The sequence below is a fragment of the Leptinotarsa decemlineata genome, unplaced genomic scaffold, assembly GCF_025532065.1.
Source record: "Leptinotarsa decemlineata unplaced genomic scaffold, Ldec_3_MD MMD2_tig00002082_RagTag_RagTag, whole genome shotgun sequence".
Taxonomy (NCBI): domain Eukaryota; kingdom Metazoa; phylum Arthropoda; class Insecta; order Coleoptera; family Chrysomelidae; genus Leptinotarsa; species Leptinotarsa decemlineata.
Genome location: NW_027412573.1, coordinates 6,935,909 through 6,960,298, shown reverse-complemented (window position 1 = coordinate 6,960,298; position 24,390 = coordinate 6,935,909). Strand labels below are relative to the sequence as shown.

At 34.6% G+C, this 24,390-nt stretch overlaps 2 protein-coding genes across 3 annotated transcripts in view; one reads left to right on the top strand and one right to left on the bottom strand.

The window, feature by feature from the left end:
• The window catches only part of LOC111510876 (uncharacterized), a 65,717-nt gene extending 44,189 nt beyond the window's left edge, over window positions 1-21,528 (bottom strand). Inside the window, exon 1 of the mRNA XM_074176915.1 lies at window positions 21,169-21,528. Coding sequence (XP_074033016.1) covers window positions 21,169-21,333 — 165 coding nt within the window. The 5' untranslated portion in view covers window positions 21,334-21,528. The remainder of the gene's footprint in view (window positions 1-21,168) is intronic.
• The window catches only part of hiw (MYC binding protein highwire), a 216,379-nt gene that overhangs the window by 123,440 nt on the left and 68,549 nt on the right, over window positions 1-24,390 (top strand). The window lies entirely within an intron of this gene.

Below are 24,390 nucleotides of genomic sequence, written 5' to 3'. Positions count from 1 at the left end.
ACGCTATTCAAATTTGTTTTAATTAGAAACCTACAAGATTTTCGTAAGTTTCATACCAATTCAGATAAATTATATTTCCATAATAGAGCATTGCATCCTCGAAAGTTCTTGCAGTTTATCACGGGTATAAGACTTAATTCATAAAGCATGCCGAAAAAACTACTCCGTCTGTCTGTTGAAATGTTTGATTTCGTAATTTAGAATGCCAACGACATCAAGTCTAGACGCTTTGCGGTTATTTTATGCACGTTTTTCGTAATACCTACATTATTACAGAAACCAAGAGGTCGTTGAGAGTTCGTGTTGACGAGCATAAGAAAAACACCAGGCGAAAGAAAACCAGCGAATCAGAAATCCGGTTCAACTAACATGAAATCAAGTGTTCTGATGCTAAAAGCATCGACTGGTTCAAGAGAATGTTCGAAGAAGCTGCTTATATGTTGAACAAAGCTGCTTATATGTTGAACAATGATGCATGCAAATCGGCCAGTGTCGGGATAAGATATGGATCAAGCTGCAAAACTGTCCACATTAAACAGAACAGAAACCGAGAGTAGATAGGGGGGATTGGGAAAGGTGAGAGCGCCTAAGTGGCCCACAAATAGTCTCAAGTATCAGGAATAGATTATTTATCACCCAAAAACGATTTTTTATACCAACAATCGAAACGGCAGAAGTAGATTGGATTGAAATTTTGTTACTAATTTTTCTTTTGATGTTTTCATCACGTAACTCCGTTATTTCATTTTAAATTTATTTCTTTCATTTTCATTATTCGCCTCATGATTTATTTTTATGTAATTTATTAGTTTTTCTAAATTTCTGGCATTATTTCAGTTTCAACCAAGTCATCTTAATATTTCGGCCCGATAATTAAGTATTTTCAATAGTTTCAGTATTCTATTAATTTTTTCCATGTACATGGTCTTTCTATAAGCGCATTCTACCTTTAAATTTAAATAAAAACATGGTGTGTGTGAGATATAATAAATAAATAAATAATTTTTATTCACAAATTAACAATTTAGTAGTAAATTTCACAATAATCGGAAAGAATTGCTATAGTCGATCATATATTGTTAATGTGAACAAAGCACTTTTCACTTCAATAATCAACATTTTTCTTATAAAAAAACTTAATTTAAAAACGAATGCTTCTCCTGGTGACATTATTCTATTTTTAGGTTAGTTACTAGTGACATTTCAGAAAAAAGCGGTTGGTATTTGCCGTCGCCTACTATTTCAAATTCGTAATACACCACGAAAAACCAATTTACGATCTAAAGAATGAAGGTAAAAAACATTTGAATTACTTCAGGAATATGGACTGCATCAGTCGTACCAACCATATCAGTAACCTTAAAAACGTAAAATACAGTGATATGTAACCAAAAAGCAGCTCCGTACATTTTTTAACATTTTTATAAGAAAAACGTTGATTATTGAAGTGAAAAGTATTAAAGAAGGAGGAATAAGGTGTAAAGGTGACCCAGTGAATAAATGCTTGTGTTTTTAAATAGTTTATTTAGTGAAAAAGAAGGCTGAAAAGTTGCCCTTTTCTGAACTTTGAAGGGCCGTAACTTTTTAAATAAGGGAGAGCGCCGCTTTTTTCTTTCGGATTCGTAATCAACGCATCAAAATACGTAAGTACAGTCAAACATTTTTTCAAAATCGCCGGGTGTCCACATAACGAAAATTAACCTATGATTATTTAGAATATTTATATATTAAAAAAAGTAGTTTTCTGAATCGATAATTAAAATTTAGTAAAAAATAGTACAGGATATTCAGAATAAATATCCAGTAGCGCATCCAGAAACGTCCAATTCTCCATGGCTGACGTATAAATCAGGCTGAACTTAACCGATAACATGAGTTATATTGGCTTTGAGAGCCGCTCTGGTTTGTGACTTATTCGCCACTTAAGAAAACCCCACAAGAAAAAGTCTAACGGTGACCAGTTCACATCTCCTCCACGTGAGATGTCTATTTCCTGAAATCGCTCGTGCTGAATATCTCAATGTGCGTATTCCAAAAACACTTTATTGTGAGATTTTCACTAGATTGTTTTACAAAAACGCAACACGTGTTTCGCCATACAATGGCTTCATCTGGCGTGTCTTTCAACTAATTCTACACATTCAATACTAAATATATATATAGTTTATGGAGTACCTGAAATCAAAGTACCTGTAAACGAAGTACCTGAATTTTAAGTAGCTGATATTTTACCTGAGTTTCTAACGAATTAAATTACCTGCACTTATGTTCCATTTTCACATTTGAAAAAATATATTCAGTAACGGAGAGTTATTGAGTTCTAATTGATCATTCAGTAAATTACCCGAATTCCTGAATCTATTGATTTCTAAACATTCTAGATGATTAAGTTTCAAACTCTTCTCTTCTAAATGTAACACCTCGTACTCATGATTGAACTCATGTCCTTCTGCTAAAAGATGGTTTGCAAATGTGGAATTGGTCTTTCTATTTACAAAACTACTCCTATGTTCTTTAATTCGTTGGAAAAATGTTCTTCCTGTTTGGCCAATATACAGTTTTGGACAAGAGCCACAAGTCAGCTTATATACTCCTGATCTATCCGACACCAAAGTTTTGTCCTTATTGTTTTTAATAAATTTACTTAGGTTATTATTCGTTCTATAAGCTACGTTTACGCCTTCTTTCTTCAAAAAACGGGCAATATTCCTGTTTGGTTCCACCACATATGTCAATGTCTTATAACTAACGTTATCGCATCTTGAATATGGGTAGACCAGATCCATGGCTTGCTTTTGTCGTTTTTTGGAAAGAATGGAGCTTACAATATCTACCTTATAACCGTTATTAATCGCGATTTGTTTGATCAAATTCAGCTCTTTCTGGAAATCCCTATCAGACAGTGGAATATTCAATAATCTGTGAAGCATACTATTGAATGCAGCAACTTTATGCTGGTACGGGTGTGTGCAGGAATTATGTATGATAATGTCCGTGTACGATGGTTTGTGGAAAATTGCAAACTCATGTTTATTGTTATTTTTCGTAATGGTTAAGTCCAGGTAATTTATTGAATTATTTACCTCCCTCTCAGTGGTGAATTTTATTGACGGGTGGATGGAATTGGCATATTCAATGAACTTGCCTAATTGCCTATCTGTACCAGTAAAACATACTAAGATATCATCTACGTATCTGTACCAGTACAAAAAATTGTTGGCTAACTGATTATTATGGATTTCATACTCTATGTTATCCATGAAAATTTCCGCCAGTAAGGGACTCAAAGGATTCCCCATTATTAGTCCTTCATTGCATGAAAAGAATTCTCCGTCAAACTGGAAATAATTTTGAGACACACAAATGGTGAGTAAATCAACAATCTCCTGTTTTATCAGTGGATTCACGTGGTTTTTGTCTAAGAGACACTCCACTAATCCAATTTTTTCAGTTGGCGGGATACTGGGAAATAAATTTTGGACATCGAACGATATTAATTTTGAGTTATCTGGGAGGATTACGTCTTTAATATTATCCACTAATTGATAAGAATTATTTATACTGAATTTAGGCTTGAAATTGGTATAGGTTTGAATCAATTTAATCAGGATTTCTGAGATTTTAACAGTAGGTGCCGTTACGAACGATACCACTGGTCTAATCGGGAAATTGGTTTTATTTAATTTAATAAGAGAATACAGTTTTGGTGGTTGTGGATTCATGATCAATGCTGTGTGCTGTGTGGCACGTACCGCCGTCCTGTTGAAACCACATGTCCTTGGTGTCCAGATCATCCAGTTCAGGCCGAAAGAAGTTGTTAACCATCGACCTGTAATACTCACCGTCGACAGTGGTGGCCTGGCTAACGTCATTCTCAAAGAAATATGGACGGATGATGTTGCCACCCCAAAATCCAAGGATTTCATGAGGATTGGTCCGTCCCAAATTCGACAATTTTGTTTGTTCATGTACCTATTCATCCAGAACCGGGCCTCATCGCAGAAGATGATTTTTCGATGAAAATCGGTTCAGTTGCCAACTGTTCCAGAACCCATTTAGCGAACACACATCGTTGTCTATGGCGTTTACCTTCAGTTTCTGGGTCAGTTGAATTGTGAACGATGCAGGTCCAAGTCACGACGCAAATTCTCCAAGTTGTTATATGCGAAAGGTGAGCGACGCGAAATCGAATGCCTTGGATTATCCTGCATACTCTCACAGACAGCGGCGATGTTTTCGGCAGATCTTGCATTTCGTCGACGTACGGGTGTAAGCCGTTTACGGAACCAGTGAACTTAAATGTATCCACCACACTGTGATTAGTCCTCTCAGTAGGACGAGTATGGCGACCGTAAAATGAGCGAAGCGCGCGGTACGTTGCCCGAAAAAACAATTCAATGGCTTCTTCGGGCGTGTCTTTACTAACTATTTCTAAATATTCAAGGCTAATATATATTATTTCATAATTTGGAGTATCTATATTTCAAGTACCTGTTTTTTACCTGAGTTTGTAATGAATTAAATTACCTGAGCTTATGTCCCAGTTTCCACATTTGAAAAAACATTTAGTAACTGGGAGTTATTCAATTTTGAGTCTATTGATTTCTAAACATTCTAGAAGATTGAGTTTCAGGCTCAGACTAAAAGGTGATTTGAAAATCTGGAATTGGTCTTTCTATTTACAAAACTACTATGATCTTTAATTCTTTGGGAAAATTTTCTCCCTGTTTGACCAATATACAGTTTTGGGCAAGAGCCACAAGTCAGCTTATATAATCCTGATCTATTCGACACCGAAGTTTTTTGTCTTTATTGTTTTTAATAAATTTACTTGGACCATTATTCGTTCTGTGAGCTAAGTTTACGCATTCTTTTCTCAAAAACGTGCAATATTATTGGTTGGTTCAGCCAAATATGTCCTATAACTGACGTTATCGCATCTTGAATTTGGGTATACCAAGTCCATGGCTTACTTTTGTAGTTTTTTGGAAAGAATGGAGTCTATAATATCTACCTTATAACCGTTGTTAATCGCGATTTGTTTGATCAAATTACTCTCAGATAGTGGAATATTCTATAGTTTGTGAAGCATACTATTGAATGCAGCAACTTTATGCTGGTAAGGGAGTGTGAAGGAATTATGTATGATAATGTCAGTGTCGGTGTACGATGGTTTGTGGAAAATTGCAAATTCATGTTTATTGGTAATTTTCGTAATGGTTTATTCAAGGTAATTTATTGAATTATTTGCCTCCCTCTCAGTGGTGAATTTTATTAACGGGTAGATGGAATTGACATATTCAATGAATTTGCCTAATTGCCTGTCTGTACCAGTAAAACAGACTAAGATATCAAATGCGTATCTGTCCCAGTACAAGAAACTATTAGTTAACTGATTATTATGCATTTCATACTCTTTGTTATCCATGAAAATTTCAGCCAGCAAAGGACTCTGAAGGGTTCCCCATTATTAGTCCTTCACTGCATGAATAGAATTTTTCGTCAAGCTGGAAATTGTTTTGAGATACACAAATAGTAAGTGAATCTAAAATTTCCTGTTTTATCAATGGATTCACGTGGTTTTTGACTAAGAGAGACTCGACCAGTCAATTGTTTCAATTGGCGGAATAGTGGGAAATAAATGTTGTTTTGAATGCTTTATCCGTCCATGGTGACAACTAATTTGATAGATGTAGTGTCAATAAGATGGCCGTTTACAATGGGGAATGTTCCTCGACGAAAATCAAGTAGTTTTCATAAAAGAGCTCTAAAACAACGCATTTTAAACTTATCATTTCAACCTTTTCCTTTAAAAAATTATTTAAATACTTTAAAAAGAGGAATGAAATAATACATTCAACATTTGAAGGGATTCGTTTCTATTTCACCATTTGGCAACATCGGTTATAGCTAATAAAGGACAATGAATCTGTTACCTGTATGAAATATGTCATCTTTGTACATATTTCAGAGGCGTGCTGTTCTGTTTACTTATGTTCCGAGTTCCGAGACATTCTGTGACATACGACATTTTGTGCACCTAACCTATCTTCCTCTATAAAAATAAATAACAAAACAATTGTTGTTTATGTGGCTTGTGGAGGTGGTATTGAACTATAATTTATATTTTGCCTCAATTGTTGATTTATAAAGATAATTTTCCTTTTTTTAAAGTAGAATATCTAGGTACGTATAAATTATTCAACTTGATATGGGAGCTGTTGCCAATATGTGAATCAGAAACAAATCCCTTTAAAAATTAAAACCCAACATTTGAAACATTAATTTGAATACTTTTCGAAGTGAATTTGAAAAACTCATGAATTAAACTCAACTTTATTTTGTTCAAACTTACATTTGCTGTAATAACCCAAATTGAGGAACATTCCCCATTGTTATAGTTCGAAAGTCTCTGTAAATTTCCAATATGGCATGTCGTGTCGCTATCTCGAGTACTTCAGTATGCCGGAAATTATGCCGATGTTTTAAAATAATTCAGAAATGCATCTAATTCTGATTCCGCCCTTGACTACCATTACACCCAACACCAAATAATAAAGAAAAAACAATTCAAGCGAATGTTCAATATTAAAATTTCAATACCGGAAGCGCCAAACAAACACCTATGCAAACACTGTGTACCGGCGCGGCGCAATCTATTTATTATTTCAGTAAACTATGAGATACCAGGTTATTAATAAAATATTAAGTACAGACGCAAAGGTATGCGCGACAGAAGCTGCGTTTCATGCATAATTAATAAAAATATTCAAACGGGCCGAAATCTTGCGCAATCTCAAATTGATGCTTCTATAAGCTGCCTAACGCATCGTCTGAGACAAATGCCAGACGCGGCAGTTTTATTTTCGAAAGCGTTTAAACACGCTGAACGATATATAAGCTCGTTTTTCGTCATCGGATCTCACCTAAATTCCTTGACGACACAGCAGCCGATTCATAAAAATTCTCACGATATTGCGTTGGGTCTGTCTCTTATACTTTTTATGAGTTTAACATAAACTATATTCGTGACGGATCGCAGTTTCGAGAGGAACTTACATTTTGAGGAGTCGAATGTACGAGAAAAAAAGCTTATGTGTGAAAAATATGCGACACCCATTGGTCATCATTTGAATTCACGAAGACATTAATCGTTAAAGAGGGACTGAAAAAATCCTATGTTCTGATTTTTACGATCGTGAATTACCTAATCGGCGTTTTTCTGCTGTGCTTCATGTTCGATTCAGAAACAATGAAAAAGTTTTTGAGAAGAGGAAAAATGAAAAACGTTTCGTAACATCTGAAGATAAAGAAATTTGCGTTTTAGCCTACTTTGAGGTAAATCCAAATAATTCCATTAGAGATTTATCTAGAGAAATAGATGTTCCACCGTTTGTTGTTCAACGAACTCTGAAGAAACATAAGATTTCTCCTGATAAGTTAAGACCATTGCAAACACTAGAACCTGGTGACCCTGAGAGATGATTGGGGTTTTGTTGGTGATTTATGCAGACAAAATCCAAACTCCTATAAAAATATTCTATGGAGCGATGAGGCTAATTTTTCAAATTGTGGCTGGTATAATAGAAAGAATTTTCATTATTGTCCATTGTAATTGTTCATTATAATCCATTTTTAGTCGATCCCCACAATTCGAAAAGACGATTTAGTATTAATGTTTGTAATCATCACATCATGTTGATGTTCCAGCGGCCTTGGTAACGTTTTTCCATCAATTTAATATCTTGGTGAAAACGCTCACTCTGCTCCTCACTAACATCTCCCAAATTTTCCAGGACTGTTTGAAAAGTGGACTTTCAGGCTCATCAAACATCCTAGTTTCTTAAAATTCTTCAACGTGTTAGCTACAATGGTACGATATTCTTGCATTTCCTAAGAGTTTTGTAACAACTTGCTTGAATGATACCCATGCTTCTTTGTCATGTATGGTCATTGTGGTTTTAAAGTTTACGTGGGTCGAATGTCGGGTCCTATAAAGACGTCTTCTTTAAGTTTAGTCTCTGAAAGGTTTGGCAATTTCTGACAGAGATACTTGAAACAAGGTCCATCTTTGGGCATCTTTACAAACTGTTTCATGAGGCCTAACTTCATATGTAGATGTGATAAGAGAATGTTTCTAGGATATACAAGTTTTTTGCGGAGAATGTTCTTCTCGCCGGGTTTTAAAGACTCCCTCACAGGCCAGTTCTTTCTGCACTAATGTTGATCCCTTGCTCTACTGTCCCATTCACACAAAAAACATGGAAATTTGGTAAAACCACCTTGCTGACCAAGAAGAATGCATTTCATCCAACCATGAGCCAAATAGCCAATTTATTCAACACTATTTCTAGGTTTTCATAGGTCTCTTTCATATTATTATTATTATGTACAGAATGGCCAACAGGTATAGATGCATAAGTGTAACTATTGTGTTTTTAAACTAGTTTTGGAAGAATCAATAAACAGCCTCTAGTCTTCTTTTTTGTATTCAACACCAAACTCTTTGATCAGACCTGGAATGTCTGAGAAGTACACTAAGTCACCTTCTTGTTCAAAAAATTTCAAAAACTGCTGAGCTCTCTTCCTATACACATATATGCTAGTTCCAACTGCCAACAAGGTCTTTTCTTTAGCAATTCAGCTTTTTCTTTTGTTAACCCAAGATCCCTAACTAAGTCGTTAAGCTCAATCTGCGTAAACAGTTCAGGCCCTATATTTGCTGTAGCACATTGGAACTTTTCATCATCTTGCTCCTTTATATCTGACAGTATATCAGAAAACATTTCAGTTTGAACATAATTCAAATCATCTGGAGGTTCTGCGACCGGCAAATCTACATCGTGCCCTACTGGTCAGATGGCGGAAATAAGGTTAGGGTAGCTTATTACCTTCTTGTTTTTCGAGTTATGGCCAGTAATATCAATTCTACAAAAGTAGCAATCATCAGTGTAGTTTCTAGGTTCCCTCTATACCATAGGAACATCGTACTTAAAGGCTTTTTTCTCCTTTTTTGACCATTTTCTAAGATCTTCAACACAAACATAACATACCTTATGCGGGGCCCAAGATTTATCCTCCAAGTTTAATTCCAAAATTAGAGAAATAAACCTATTTCACAAAGTCTGTAATATTTCTTTGATGTTTTTTGATAACAAACCCACCACAAATATAATAAAAACTGTCAGCAGAGTTCTTACAACCGCGATTAGAGATTTTAATGAGCACATTTACTGGAAATCAGAAAGTAAGGTTAGGTTGACAGTAAACAAGATGTGTGAACAGTAAATGTGTTTCAGCAGTGCTGCCAACTCTTCTACATCCAGCACAAATTATTTTAGAATTGTATTTGTAGTATATAAAAGCTATTAAATTCTGTAATAAATCAAAAAATTTAATATATTGATGTGCAAATGTGAAAAAATAGTAAGTGATACGGCTTAATAAGTGTCATATTTGGATTTTGCACCCTAAAAAACAGAATAATAAGGTGTTTCAAGCAAAAAAATTTTTTTCATCGTTGGCCTGTGATCGGTCCTTTTTTTTACCATGGTTCTTTTAACGGGCCCCGTTACAGGAATTTATTAACAAGAGTGTTGAAAGAGTATTTTGATGATCTTGATCTGGAGGCTCGTCAGATTATCTATTTTCAGCAGGATGGAGCACCAGCACATAATTTCATTGGCGTAAAAAGAATGTTGCGAATTGTTGCTTACCAGATACCATTACATCCTCTTCCTAAGTAAGCATTGTTGTTTATCTCATATCTTCTTTTGATGCAGATGATATCTATGAGATCGATGAAAAACTCAAAATGTATGCAAGATAAAAATATTGAAGGAATACGTCCAAACTTCCGTTTGATATCGATGATAGTTGATAGATATATTGTGCTCTATCTAGTCAGCAATATTTCTTTGGAATATTCTGACCTGAAACATGCCTTTCACTTCACCTGACTTCTCGACAAACTTATATACTAATAATTCGTAGGAAATATAAACTACGCTACTCTCAAGAAATGTATTCAATTACAATCCGAGTCATTACATTGATTTGCTTCCTTTTGATTCCGCTAACGACTTCGAACGGATCAAAGAACGAGAAAGTTGTCGAGCACGACCGATTATAAGAGTGTATGTTTATATGGAAAGCTGCTATCGGCAAAACGCGAGGCAGCAAAGTCCACGAACGTTGAATTATTCAAAACATCGCTAGTGAGGCAGCGAGGAATTATGCGTCCGGTGAATTCGTGAACGAAATCAAAGCCGTTGTTCCTAGTGAAAACAACGACGATGTTTACTTCCGCTGGTAACGGTCCATCACTGACCGCAGAGGAAGTTTCATTTCAGGGGCAGTGCTGCCAATAACCTTTTGGTGATAGGGATCTTGGATATATGGTCTTGTAGAAGAAACCTGGCCTTGGGCAAATTATTTCAGTTTTCACGGTCTTTTACTACCATTGTTTTAATGTTAATCTGACAAGAAGCCGAAACGTTCATCCGTTATATTCACAAGGAGGAGAAATCCCAATATAACCTGACCCCTGTGAAGCTAGCAGAACTACTTCGGATTTTCACATTCATTTTCAGGCCAACTTTTGTACTCTATTACAGAATTTTTTTGTTATTCAATGGGTATATGGATGATTGTTTGACGTTGGGCTAGTGGAACTCAACTATAGAAAAAAAAGACTTTTTGTCCCATTCCCAACCTAATCACCTATTTGCTATGTGTTGTTTGTTTGAATCATTAGGTTCTGCTAGCTTTAAGCTTATCGCCAACTTGTCCGGCACAGCATAGCATAGCCCGTTTCGTAAAAATACGGATAGCGCTTGCCAGCATCAACTTGCCCAAAAGTGCCTGGGAAGTTTCTGTCTTTCTGTTTTGCTATTCCATTAGTTGACAGCACCTATGAAAATGGACGAGGAAAAATTTAATTGTTTGTTAAGGCAAGCTATATATAGAATATCCAGACGTTCTGAAAATTTGCCTGGAGTTATTCGGAAATGCTGGAAAAATGTCTCCTAGTCTTCTTTCAGATCGTTGAAAAGATGATGAAACTCTCCCAGATTTGCCCTCTTTTGATAAATGGGATGGACCCACAACACTTTTTTGTGACTATTTTCTTCTACATTCAATAATGCCGCCACTATAATGACGACTTCTTCGTCAGAACTGTCAGTGATAGACATGTTACTGTCACCGCTCGATGTCAAGTGAAATTTCCTTGAAATCGAACATCAAGCTTTGAAAGAAACCTAACCTAACCTAACCTAACTACTACCGGTTAGTATTTCCTAACTATGTCTGTTATTGTTCCTATACCTAACTATCGGTTTTTATAATATCTCTAATTTGTTATGTATTTCCTTTATGTTAGTGACTATCCCCTACATTTTTTTCTCCAATATTTTTCTGTTTTTTATTTAGAATTATTACGTATGAGACCTTTGTCGTTATTCATTAACGAAACGCCCGTCGAGAGACCGTAATTTTGGTCTGGTGTTTGGAAAGTGTTTTCAATTTTAGTTGAATATTTGAGTTGTTACCTCAGGTGCAAACCGGTGATATTCTTGAAGTATGAGATGAATGGTTATTATAGTTTTAAGCTAATTTATCCAAGATATTTTCGTTAAATGATAATCGAGTACCAAATTAGCATTTAAAAAAATGTGAAAATCTGAAAAGATTTTGCTAGCTCAACAGGGGTGGTTCCTAAAGGTCAAAGTGAGAAGGACTATCAATAAGTGGAAAACGTATCGGAAACTCATGCACACAAAACATCTGAATTTTGAATCGTCATCCATTTTCTCTTCGAAATTACCAAATATCGTTCCATCTTTTTTCCAACATCCGGAATAAGTTTATGCGAAATATTGCTGTAAATAATGATTTTGCATCTAAAGGGTCTAGCAAGTTATAATGGGACGATTATAAAATTGATTTTATTTTGAGTTCCAACTATAAAGAATTTTTGATGTAATACTTTAACGAGGAGCTGATATCTCATATTACTTTAAATGTCTCTCAAATGATGTAAAATATTGAAATCGATAAAGAGACACGAATGATTGGGCACAGAATAAACAATCTGTTTTATGTAGCTATTGACGTTCTAAAAGGTTGGAACGGTTGGAATCGGAAAAAGTAACAACTTTTTATAGATGACGAAAGGTCAGGTTTGAACTTGATAGCTCCAGAAATAAAGAAGATCATAATAAAAAGTTAAGAAATAATTAAAGTGTATTGCTCTGTTATGTAACAAACCTTTTCAAATATCTACATAACATTTAGGAACATCCTATATAATATAGCATTTACCTAATACAAGGTTTGGGAAACTTGAAAAATTTTATTCGAAGGTATCTATAATTGAATGACAGTACCATTAATTTTATTTTTTAGTCCCTATTTTAATGTAAATTCCTCGGTAAATTGCTATTATGGCATGGTAGACCGTTCAGTTACATGTTAGAGCTTGTTTATAATCAGGTAGAATTTTCGTAACCCCAAATGGTGATTTTACAAAACATACGTAGGTGCTTAGAAAAGAAAGAAGATCTTTTGCTTTTATACCTGTCAGTTGACACACGTCTTTTGATATCCAGCTGTAAAATTGCAATGTAACTGATTGACAATATCGGGGGGGAATAGAATGGTAGATGGAAAAGTGGTTGTGATGTGAATAAAATGAAAATAAAAGTAAGATATGTTTGATTAATTTAATGCCAACACTCCAATCAAATACCTAAGTACCGAAATAATTCTAAACTATTCCTTTCTGCCAATAAAATTGTTGATTCTAAATAAAGTGTCATTCGATACAATTACTTTTAATTGATGATTTTGAAATTTGTGGATATTTCAAAATTTCAACTTTTTCAACTCGTTATTCATGATTTTGGGGTGGCAATCTATAGGGTGGAAAAAGACAATATTATACAAAATATACAGGCCGGTAAGACCTACAAGGACGGTTTAATTGGACAAAAGTTTTCTGTTTTTAGAAAGTATAATAATCTCTTTTCGGACAGAGAATATCAGTGGTTGTTTTTAAAATATTGGCCAAAAACTGAAAGATATGAAATAAGACAATAAGGCATATAAAACAATTTGGAATACCTGTTTCCTTAATTAGATTTCATTATCAACTGTATTTTTTTGAATATAGAACAGTTTTTTCTTCGATTTTTGTAGCCACACTGTAAAAACATGTATGTATGTAGGGCAAACGAGACGTTACTTAAAAAACAGGTTCCTTGAACATGAAAGAGATACATAAAGAAAAAGTTGAATATTGTCAATCCAACAGTTCTCGTTGAACACACAAGAGAAAACAACCACAGTTTTGACTTCACAAACCCTAATATTTCAGATGTTCAACCTTTATTAGGTAAACGACTGTTTAGTGAGATGATCCACATTTTCAAAAGTGTTAACACTAGAAGGGATATAAAAGGACTGAATAGTGCTTATTTTAATTTACTAAATCGTATTCCTTAGTATTTTAATACATATAAGTTTCCACCATCCTGTGTAATCTGATATCCTTGTATTGTTCAATAAAAAAGACCGCATTTGAAAATATTTTGGATCACCAACCCAGGCAAATGTAAAAACAAATTCAGCTATGAAAAAACTAGAGGTCCGTATTTAAAAAAACAAATCTAATTAACAAAACGTCGCATTGCAAATTGGTTTATACGAGTATCAGATTATAAAAAAAATATGAAACAGTATTGAAAGTTCTTCTGCCTTTTTTTACATCATCCGAAATGGAGGTAATATAGAGCAAAAAAAAAAAAACGAAAATCCATAATTCTAGTTATATAACTCGCTCAGAAGATGACACAGTGTGTCGAAACAGCTGGTAGCTATTTGTGTTGTGTAAATTGTGAAGTATTACTTTCACCTTATCCATTCAATTGAAATGAATTTACACGTATCATAAACTGAAACTGTAAAACAACAAAACTTTTGTCCAATTGACCCGACCTTGTAGGTCTTACCGTTTCCGAGATAGCAATAGTGGAATCAGCTGAAAAAAACGGTCTGTATAGTAAATCATCACGATATCCCAACCGTTACACACGGTAAATGGATTTCATGTTATAACATATTCCTGATCACATTGACAAATCAAAACTTCCGTACACCTTTAGTCGTTATTCCGACCCCTCAACTTTCATCCCCCACGCAGCTGTCTGTAGACAACTACCTCTTCCCATCTGATTCAAAATGCGCACCAATAATTTTCTATTCTACGTCAAAAGTCATCAGAGTGATGAATGTCGGTAACATTGAAATTAAAAACATTTTCATAGTTAGGATAAAGAGATACAAGAAAGCGTATACCTACAGTGCATTTTTTTAATGTTCCCACCTTTTATTTTTTGAACGGATCAACTCAAGAAAATGAAATTTGGGATAATGAAATGAATGCATGAATACTTTATTTTGAAGTGAAATTGACAGATGAAACTGTCAAGATGGCGACTGGGCGCCATCTGGGAAAAAATAAACGGAAAGGGGGTCTTGTAACACATTATTTTAAAGCTCCTGACGAATACTTCACAACCCTAGAATATGAAATGAATATCTTCACCTACTACAAAATGGCGGAACATTTAATAATTTCCTGAAGACAAACACATTTAATATCGATATTTCTAGAAAGAACCGGTGTCATTTATTGAAAATGAAGATGTGATAGAAAAACTTGCTGAACCTGCTTTGGGAAGGAGAGGAGAACTGATTTTCAACTCGACTTTTGAATATCATAATACTCAATAATTTCATACAAGAAACTGAAAAAAATTATGGAATGTTAAAAATGTTAAGTTATTTTTTCCAAAGGAGTTTTTTTTTAGTGGAAAAAACATGAACAAGAAACGGTTGTATTTTTTATATGGCTGAAGACAAAAATTCGAAAAAATTACTGGTATCACATTAGCCCCAGAGCTGTATCATTTCAGTCTCGTCTTACGTTCATTGACGATATTGAATGAAATACAATGCTGTATCACTTAAGCCCCATCATCGAATCAAATTAGCCCCACCAGGTGGGGTTATTATGATACACAGTTTTTAATTTTTTTTCAGCATTGGTACTGTAACTACATTTTTTGTGTACCCATAAATAAACTAACCAATACGAATTATATATCCCAGTATTTTTTCAAAATGGCTTGATGTGTATGGTTAGGTATTATAGTAAAAAGTGTATATTTTTGTATCATATTAGCCCCGATCGACCCTACATGAAAGAGGTAAAATTCCGTACATTTTGAAAATAGGTTTACACGAGTCGCTAGATGAAATATGGACTAAAGTGCGCAATATGCGTTTTTGACAGATGAAAACATCCGATGCTGAGGTGGAATTTTCCCAGTAAAGCATATAGCATACAATCAATCAATCAATCAAATCAAATCAAATCAATCAATCAATTTGGGTTCTGCAGATTCATTATTATTGGATATGAAAATTGGTTCAAATATGAATTCTCTGTTTCCTTGAATATGATCTTAATTAGTATTTTACGAGGTGTTTTATATTCCTATACTTTCTGACGCTGAGTTCAACCAACAATGTAGTAATCATTATTATATTGGTTAATTACTTTCCAATGATACCCTGGAATTTTTTACAGGTTATTGTGAAACATGTTTTTTATCAAGTTCAAAAATTAGGTACTGCCACTTAGTGGTTTACCTTTATATAAAAAAAGTAGAACACAGAAGCGTGTAAGAAATTTCAAGAGGTTCCTAAAACTTTACCCCGTATTGCAGAGCTTCAAAAATATATTAAGAACTACCATTCGAAAGTTCAAAAATTAGTTATGGTCAGTCGGTAACCAGGCGGTTCGACGTGAGTGCTTTGTTCACTCACTCGAATTGACTGCCGTGTTGATCGGTGGTCTGAACGACAGATATTCACTTGCTATCGTCCAACCCGTTTTAGGAATCACACGTTAAAAGGTAAGATTTCGTTAATCTTTAGCTCGCACAAGTTTCGACTTCTGAGGGTTGTCGTTCATAGAGGTTAATGGAAAAACAGATTTTAAACAGAGTTGAAGTCCCTAATTATAAGCATTTATTGTTTCTTGGGACAATAAACTGAATTGAATTGAATCTTTAGGAAAATACTTCGAAGTTTTTTTAATGACAAAACACAAGTACTACAGGAAAATCCGTAAGGCGCTCTAAGAGCGGTGCCTGTGGGAAAGTATCGATTATCGCTGGAAATTAAATCTATTTGACGGGAAGTTTATTTCACATAAGCGCAGTACTCGAGATGAAAGAGTTCTTAAACAGTGAATTTTGAGGTGTACTGAGTTGAACCAGATTCGCAAACTTCCCTAGCTAGGTACTATCAGTGATGACGAGCCTACTAACACTGAAGGAAAAGTTTTCCACTGCCACTTCGTTATGATAGTGAGAGCACATCTAATCTGTTTAAAAAAATCTGTTTAAAATCTGTTTTTCCGTTAATCAGCTGTCGCCCACATACGAACGACAACTCTCAGAGGTTGAGAAACTTGTGCGAGCTAAGGACTAACGAGGTCTTACCTTTTAACGTGTGATTCCTAACCTCATTCCTTGTTCTCCCCTCGTGGCTACCTTTGCCGATGATGAACGAAGCATATATGTTATAGGCACCGAAAATTTCAAGTAAATATTTTTGTATTTTTGGTCTGCAATCAGTCACATATATGGCGTTAATAGTTTCTGTCTTCTCCTGATCCTCTTTCCTTTTTCAGAATTTTTCTGCATTCGAAGGTTTGAAAATGCAGAAAAGCACCTAATTGAATTGCATAGTTTTTCTCATAAGCCGCCACTCCTACCAAAAAGCAATAAGGTAACATTTTTGCATATCAACAGATAAGCTTTTTGAAGAAGTTCAATTATGATGAGAACAAATTGATCCCCCATTGAAATTTTGGTTTCCTGTGCCAATGAAAGCGAAGCAAGAGCGTTTGCTGACGTCTAGTTGGTGTTTTGAGACGGAATTATTTCGAAAATATTATTATTTAAAACTTACCACTGATATTTATTTTCATTACAGTGATATTCTCGCTGAATGATTTGAACTTCGCTTTTTATTTCCAATATATTATTTCCAGGTAAAAATTATGATAAATATGTTCTTTTTTTTGGAAATAATAAAGACCATTATTATTATTATTATAAAACGTTTACAAAACCGCGACATGTGTTTCGCTATATAGTAGCTTCATCAAGCAGAATTTCACAAGCGAAATTCCAATATTCATGTAGGTGTGTATCTGGAAGCGGTTCTGAGGTCAACCTTTATTTAAAGCAGGAAGAAACGACAAAATGACAAATCATAGGCCAATTTTAGTTTAACCGGTTTAATTTTGCAATATCTTGAAAAGTCAAAATTATTATGCGATTGGCAATACGGTTTTCGAAAAAATAGTGACATGAAGTTCGCCGTATTAGATGCCACAATCAATTTCAGCTAGACTTGAATTTCAACAAAAAATGTGGAGTTCTTTCATTAGACCTAAAGAAAGCATTTGACACTGCGGGCCACGAAATTCTTCTGAAAATGATGCATAATCTAAGTGTTATAGCTTCAGTTCATAATTGGTTTCAAAATCATTCACTGAATAGGAAGCAATATGTTTATATTGGCGACATGAATAATAAAAAAAAAACATGTGGGTACCGCAAGGATCAATATTGGGACCTGTTTTGTTTATTATTTATTCCAACTCTTTGGCTACAGTAAATTTATTTGGTAAATTACAAATGTTTGCTGATGACACCAGTTTAATTTACAATGGTACATGAAATTAAAGATAATTTCTTGATTTCATTCTGGATGAAAATCATTCAAGATATTGAAACAATAAGCAGGAAAGTTCATCCCATAATTGGAATTTTATTCATAATAAGAAATGTATCAGTGCAATATCTCAAATTAATTTATTATTCAATCTAATATCAGTATGGGAAATGACAACAAATTCCTTATTGAAACCAATTATGAAGTGTATATTCGAATTAATCTATAAGGAGCCTAAGATCAGCATGTATAATGAACAAAAAAACAAAAAAAAACAAAAAATGGCAAACTTACATAAATACAAATCATGTTCCTACCTTGATTGATTTGGTCAAAAATAAGCTCAAACATTCAAATCTGACTTTCAAAATTAATGTTGACCAACACAACCTTCGACAAGATGGTCAGATAATCTTATATTAATGAAAACAAATATTGGGCAAAATTCCATTTATCATAAAGGTATCAAATTTTACAATGCGCTACCAAATGTTTATTACTTAGCTTTCTTCAGTACAATTTTTTTTTCAATTGTTTTTTTCAATTTGTAGTCAAATTTTATGTTCATTTTTCATATTGTAGAAGGTTATGTACTCATTAAAACAGCAAGAAGTATTGATTCGTCCACAAAAAAATGTATTTCAAAGAATTTATAATGAGACTCGCACATAAATTGTAGTTGAAAATTTAAAACACGTGTCACAAATTTTCTAAAACAACATTATGTTTGCTAAAAATTTACGAACTGATAAATTCATTGGAGATTACAGCTTGAAACTGGATGATTACTTATGGTCATCCCTAAAAGAAACAATCTCAGGTGTACCGCAGGGAAGTATTTTAGGACCCTTGATGTTTGTTCAGTGTTTATTTTTGATTACCCCACTTTCTCATCACATTGTCAAGTACATCTATACGCAGATGATATACAGTTGTATTTGTCTTCTCATAACACAGATACAGAAAGTTGCGTGGCCAATATAACACAGATTTGCACAAAATATTTATATACTCGGAGAATCATGGACTGAAAATCAATCCAATCTTGGCGTAACCATAGATAGTTCTTTGTCTTTCCATGAACATGTGACAAACATTTTCAAAGTATCATTCTTCAAACTCAAATCGCTATACAAATAATTCAAGTATCAGTTATCAGAAGAAATGAAACTCAGGTTAGGTATAACTGCAAGCAGAAGTTACAACGTATACAAAATGCTTGCATGCGATTCGTATGCTGTATACCATATGGTGAACATGTCACACCATTTTTGTCAAAAATGAAGGAGCTGAATGTGAGGTACAGGGTCCAATATTTGATAAAAATTTTTTGTTTAAGTTGCTTGAAACTGAAACACCTAGTTATTTATATAGTTTATTAAGCAGGCATTCTGACATACATATGGTCAATTTGAGAATCAACTCATTCAACATACCTAGACATCGTACTTCCAAATATCAAAGATGTTTTTCTTATATAGTCCCTTCTTATGAAATTTTACCCCTTTTAAATCATAATATTCATCAATAAAATCACAGATGCTCACTGCTTAGCGCTAATTTAAAAAAAATAAAATTCAATGTATGAAATTGTTAAATTGACCAAAATAATGTTAAGAATATTAAGAGTTATTAGCAATTATATAATCTATTATTTTTTTCTCTTCTCTATGATTATTATGACAGTAAATAAGTATTTTTATAAATAATTTCTTACACTCACTGTATAATTTTTGGGTGGGGTGGAAGATAGCCTTTGGCTAACCCTTTTCGTTTTATGTATAAATGTATTTTTTATGCATAATAAACAATATTATTATTATGAAAGACACATGTTCACGGCTGCTTGATTTCGGTCATAGTTTTTCAAATATAGGATGTGATTCAAAATTCATGAATCACAACTATATTTGGTGAAACTTTAGGAAGTGAGAATTACTATACCTATTCGTTTCTCATATCAAAGTGAACACAGCTGAACACTGTTGTTAAAAGGTGCAGCTCTTATGTTTGATTTTTGTCAGTTAGGAATATACAGGAGATAACACAAAAAAAAATTAGGCAATGTTTGATAAAATAATAAGACTGAGAAATTATTTGGAGGTTACGGCGTAAAAGGAAAATTCACGTAGCCTAATTGTTACCTTCTCTGGAACACCAGAGAAGGTAAAATCATTTTAATAAGAACTCATAAATTCCCGTTGATTCTATTACAATTTTTATTACATAATTACTTTGTCCTCTACTGGTGCAACATTTCCATTGTCTTTATTTGAAAGTTCCTCCAGGTAAATAAAGATTAAACTATCTTCGCGAAGTCAGGGGTACAGAGGTAGGTATATTCCCAGAATCGGTAAATTTTCGTTATCTGGACACCCGGCGATTTTGAAAAAATTTTTGACTGTACTTACGTATTTTGATGCGTAGATTACGAATCCGAAAGAAAAAAGCGGCGCTCTCCCTTATTTAAAAAGTTACGGCCCTTCAAAGTTCAGAAAAGGGCAACTTTTCAGCCTTCTTTTTCACTAAATAAACTATTTAAAAACACAAGCATTTATTCACTAGGTCACCTTTACACCTTATTCCTCCTTCTTTAACACTTTTCACTTCAATAATCAACATTTTTCTTATAAAAAACTTAATTTAAAAACGAATGCTTCTCCTGGTGACATTATTCTATTTTTAGGTTAGTTACTAGTGACATTTCAGAAAAAAGCGGTTGGTATTTGTCGTCGCCTACTATTTCAAATTCGTAATACACCACCAAAAACCAATTTACGATCTAAAGAATGAAGGTAAAAAACATTTGAATTACTTCAGGAATATGGACTGCATCAGTCGTACCAACCATATCATTAACCTTAAAAACGTAAAATACAGTGATATGTAACCAAAAAGCAGCTCCGTACATTTTTTAACATTTTTGTAAGAAAAATGTTAATTATTGAAGTGAAAAGTGTTAAAGAAGGAGGAATAAGGTGTAAAGGTGACCTAGTGAATAAATGCTTGTGTTTTTAAATAGTTTATTTAGTGAAAAAGAAGGCTGAAAAGTTGCCCTTTTCTGAACTTTGAAGGGCCGTAACTTTTTAAATAAGGGAGAGCGCCGCTTTTTTCTTTCGGATTCGTAATCTACGCATCAAAATACGTAAGTACAGTCAAAAATTTTTTCAAAATCGCCGGGTGTCCAGATAACGAAAATTTACCCCAGAATCTTGAGATACATTTCAAGAATATACCTGTTTACACAACAGCTGTTGCTGAATCCCGTAGAATAGAGGCATTAGTCATTAAATTATTTATAGTAAGTTGAAGGAAATCGCTTTGTGCCTATGTGAAAACGTGTATACTTGCCTGCCCGTCTAACAAACTGCAGTTGACGACCTTCCAAGAAGCTGCTTTGACTATGCAGTCACATCCCGGCAGATCACAGATCGTGAATCCTCTCTGAGACAGAACGGACGTAAATCCACAAAAAAATAAAATCAACCGCGGCAAAGAGAACCATCTCACATCCATATTTTACACACATTCTTACACCTGTGATCCGAAAAGCATTGCAAACGCGGATTTATCGCGACCTTCGATTTAGAACTCGTTTTAATTGGTTCATGATTTGTTTTTCTTTTCCGGCGAACGATTCTGTGATTAAACTCTCGAACCTCGCGACTACCGTACCCTCCACTAAGATCAAGCTGACTGAGTCAAGCTACTGATCTCTGAACCGCAGGCATGTCTGTCTCTCTTTCAGTAACTACCAGGGGCAGGGCCGTAATCGGATTTCGAACGATCGAAAGATTTGCCTGCCGGCGTTTTGTGTTAGTGGAGTTTCCATTGATAGTTCAGTTCTAGGCAGTGTTGCCGATTCCATGTCACAGTAAAACTGTACTGTACATACTGGAAACAAAACTGTATATAGTTTCTATTTGACAAATAGTGAAATCTACGGCTTTTTATTGTTTTGAATTATTTAATAGTAATGATAAAGACATCGAAAGAAATTACCAACAAAAAACATTTGTTTATCAAACGTTTAATCAGATTATTCGAATGACGAACAAAGATACTTTCAGACTTTCAATCGAAATAAACTTGGAAAAGAAACATTAATGAATCAATCATCATAATACACATTATATAAAACTCGGCGAAAAAAATAAAAAACCTTGCTATGTTGCTGAAAATATTAAAATATATTATTTCCACTTCTTTACATAAATTGAATGATTATTATTAATGCAATGAAGATGGAAAGTGCTATCCCAATTCTGGTTTTATATTTTTTCCAGTCAGGATTTTCAGCAAGTTAACAATTGTCCAATATAGACTTCTATCTCTGAGAAAGAAAGTGTTTAGCTTCCTACTCTTCCATATTTATACAAAAAAAGAAAGGAATGAAGCAATCAATTTCAAAAAAAAGTAACTCTATACAAAGATGTGTAAATCATGCAAGGAAGTTACTTTCCCACACAAATTATTATCATTTATAATAATAATCCGTTGTGGGGAACGAGAAGTGCCGAATTTATAGGAACTATTCTTTCCCCACTCTCAGGCTCATACAAGCTAATAAACCCGATGTAGTCCTTCTCGAGCATAAACGAATAAAGTATCGAGATTTTCTCTTCGAACTCCGCATACTCTATTCTCTGTCAAGATGGTTGTTCTGATTATTGGAGTCCTTGATGGAATGATGCCCTCTTTACTCTCGAATCTCAAAATCATACCGGCTTACCGCACTAAGGCAAAAATCACTGCGCTTGCTCAGGGCACATTATTCTCGGTCCCAATGATCACTTACCGCACGGTTTGGAGAGTGCTCGTTGGTTGATAATACCGGCGCGCTCTCCCAAATGTATCGGGGCTACGGAGGATAGGGCCTGACAAGCGGTAAAAAAAATTATGATAATAAGTGGTCTTCATCCATCGTACATAAGTTACAAGATTGCCGATGAAAGGTGAAGTTCAGCTTACGCTGCTTTACAACTTAACCTATTAACTTGAAGAGAAAAAAAATGAAAGGTATATAAAAAGAGAAAAAATAAAGTAAGTAAATGATTACAAATCACAAGTTAGCTCTGAAGGATATTGCTGTACAATACATCACAGTGAATGAAAATGATTGATTAAATAGGGTAGAAAGAACATTAGATGTAAATGAATTAGAAAATGTATTTTTGACATTCCCTCCAGGGTATGCAGACAAATGCTATTCACTAGACACTAAACACATTTCTCGCAAATAAGACACAAAATTTCATGAAACTGTTTAAAAAAATCTGTTTTTCCGCCCCCATACGAACGACAACTCTCAGAAGTTGAGAAACTTGTGCGAGCTAAGGACTAACGAGGTCTTACCTTTTAACGTGTGATTCCTAACTACATCGGACCAAACTAAATAGAGATAAAATCTGACACTATAGTAGATCCATAGAGGTAGCAATGGGATGAAATGCATTGCTTGGTATATATACAGGAAAATTGGCTACTACAATGAGCGTACAATTGCCCTTTCCATCCGTATGTGATACAGTAATTGCAAGAACTAAATAAGCTCTTTCTCTAAGTTAATGAACGTTGCTTCCCACTCGGGCGCATTTGTCCAGGCTCCTCCTATCAAATTGACATGAATTTGACAGTAGCTTCGTCGGGGGGCGCAGCAGTCTTGCTCGAAGCAATGTTTCCACCCTTTTTTGTCACACTTTTTATAATAAAAAACAATGTACTTTTTTATTATCGCCTCCTCTTCGGGAGACCTTCAGATTTTTTAATTCACATACATGGTCCCTTTACGTGGTTATCCGAACTACCCCGGCCTGGATACCGGCGTGAATAAAGGGGCTCTTAAACCTCACCTTTGTAAAACTTTCACACATTTCAATATTCATTACAATGGACTTTCACAACACAAAAACGAGCCCCACGATAGCACATGGCATCCGCGTACCTTCCTTGTGGACGGGCGTTATCAGCACGTCCGTCCACTTCCGCGGCCACCATGTGACTCATGTTGATGTTCCTGAATAAAGCTGGTATTGATCGTTGTAAGCATTTTTGCGAAATTCTGAGCAAGTGAGCGATGGAAAATAGTAACACCCAAATTTAACGTGTGTTTTTCGGACTTATGTGCAGTACACGAAAAGCCACATACATGGTCTCTGGAAGGCAATTAAGAGTTCTAAACGGTTCGAATTTTGTACGCAATTAGGAAGCGGTACTGACTGGCCATTGCCCATTCTGTCTACCGTACATTTTTGTAAACCAATCAAATATTACGATTTTTCTTGAGCTAGTCAGCTGTCGGTTAAATTTTTCCTATCATCGATTCACAACATAAACTGGGAATCCGACCCTGTGTCACCCCGCTGTACCAGTACTCTGTCTTCTTCTGATTATCAGCGTTCTTCATCGGTCTTTGTTATGTGAATGGGAAGTGCTGGCCTGTATGACCAAAGAAATAGGTTCAACGTCATCGTAATGACAAATTGATCTCACTGAAATACAGCAGGCCTTGTTGCATCGTATACTGGTTCTGGAAACTATGAGGGAGTATTAAAATATAAACTATCATCATAA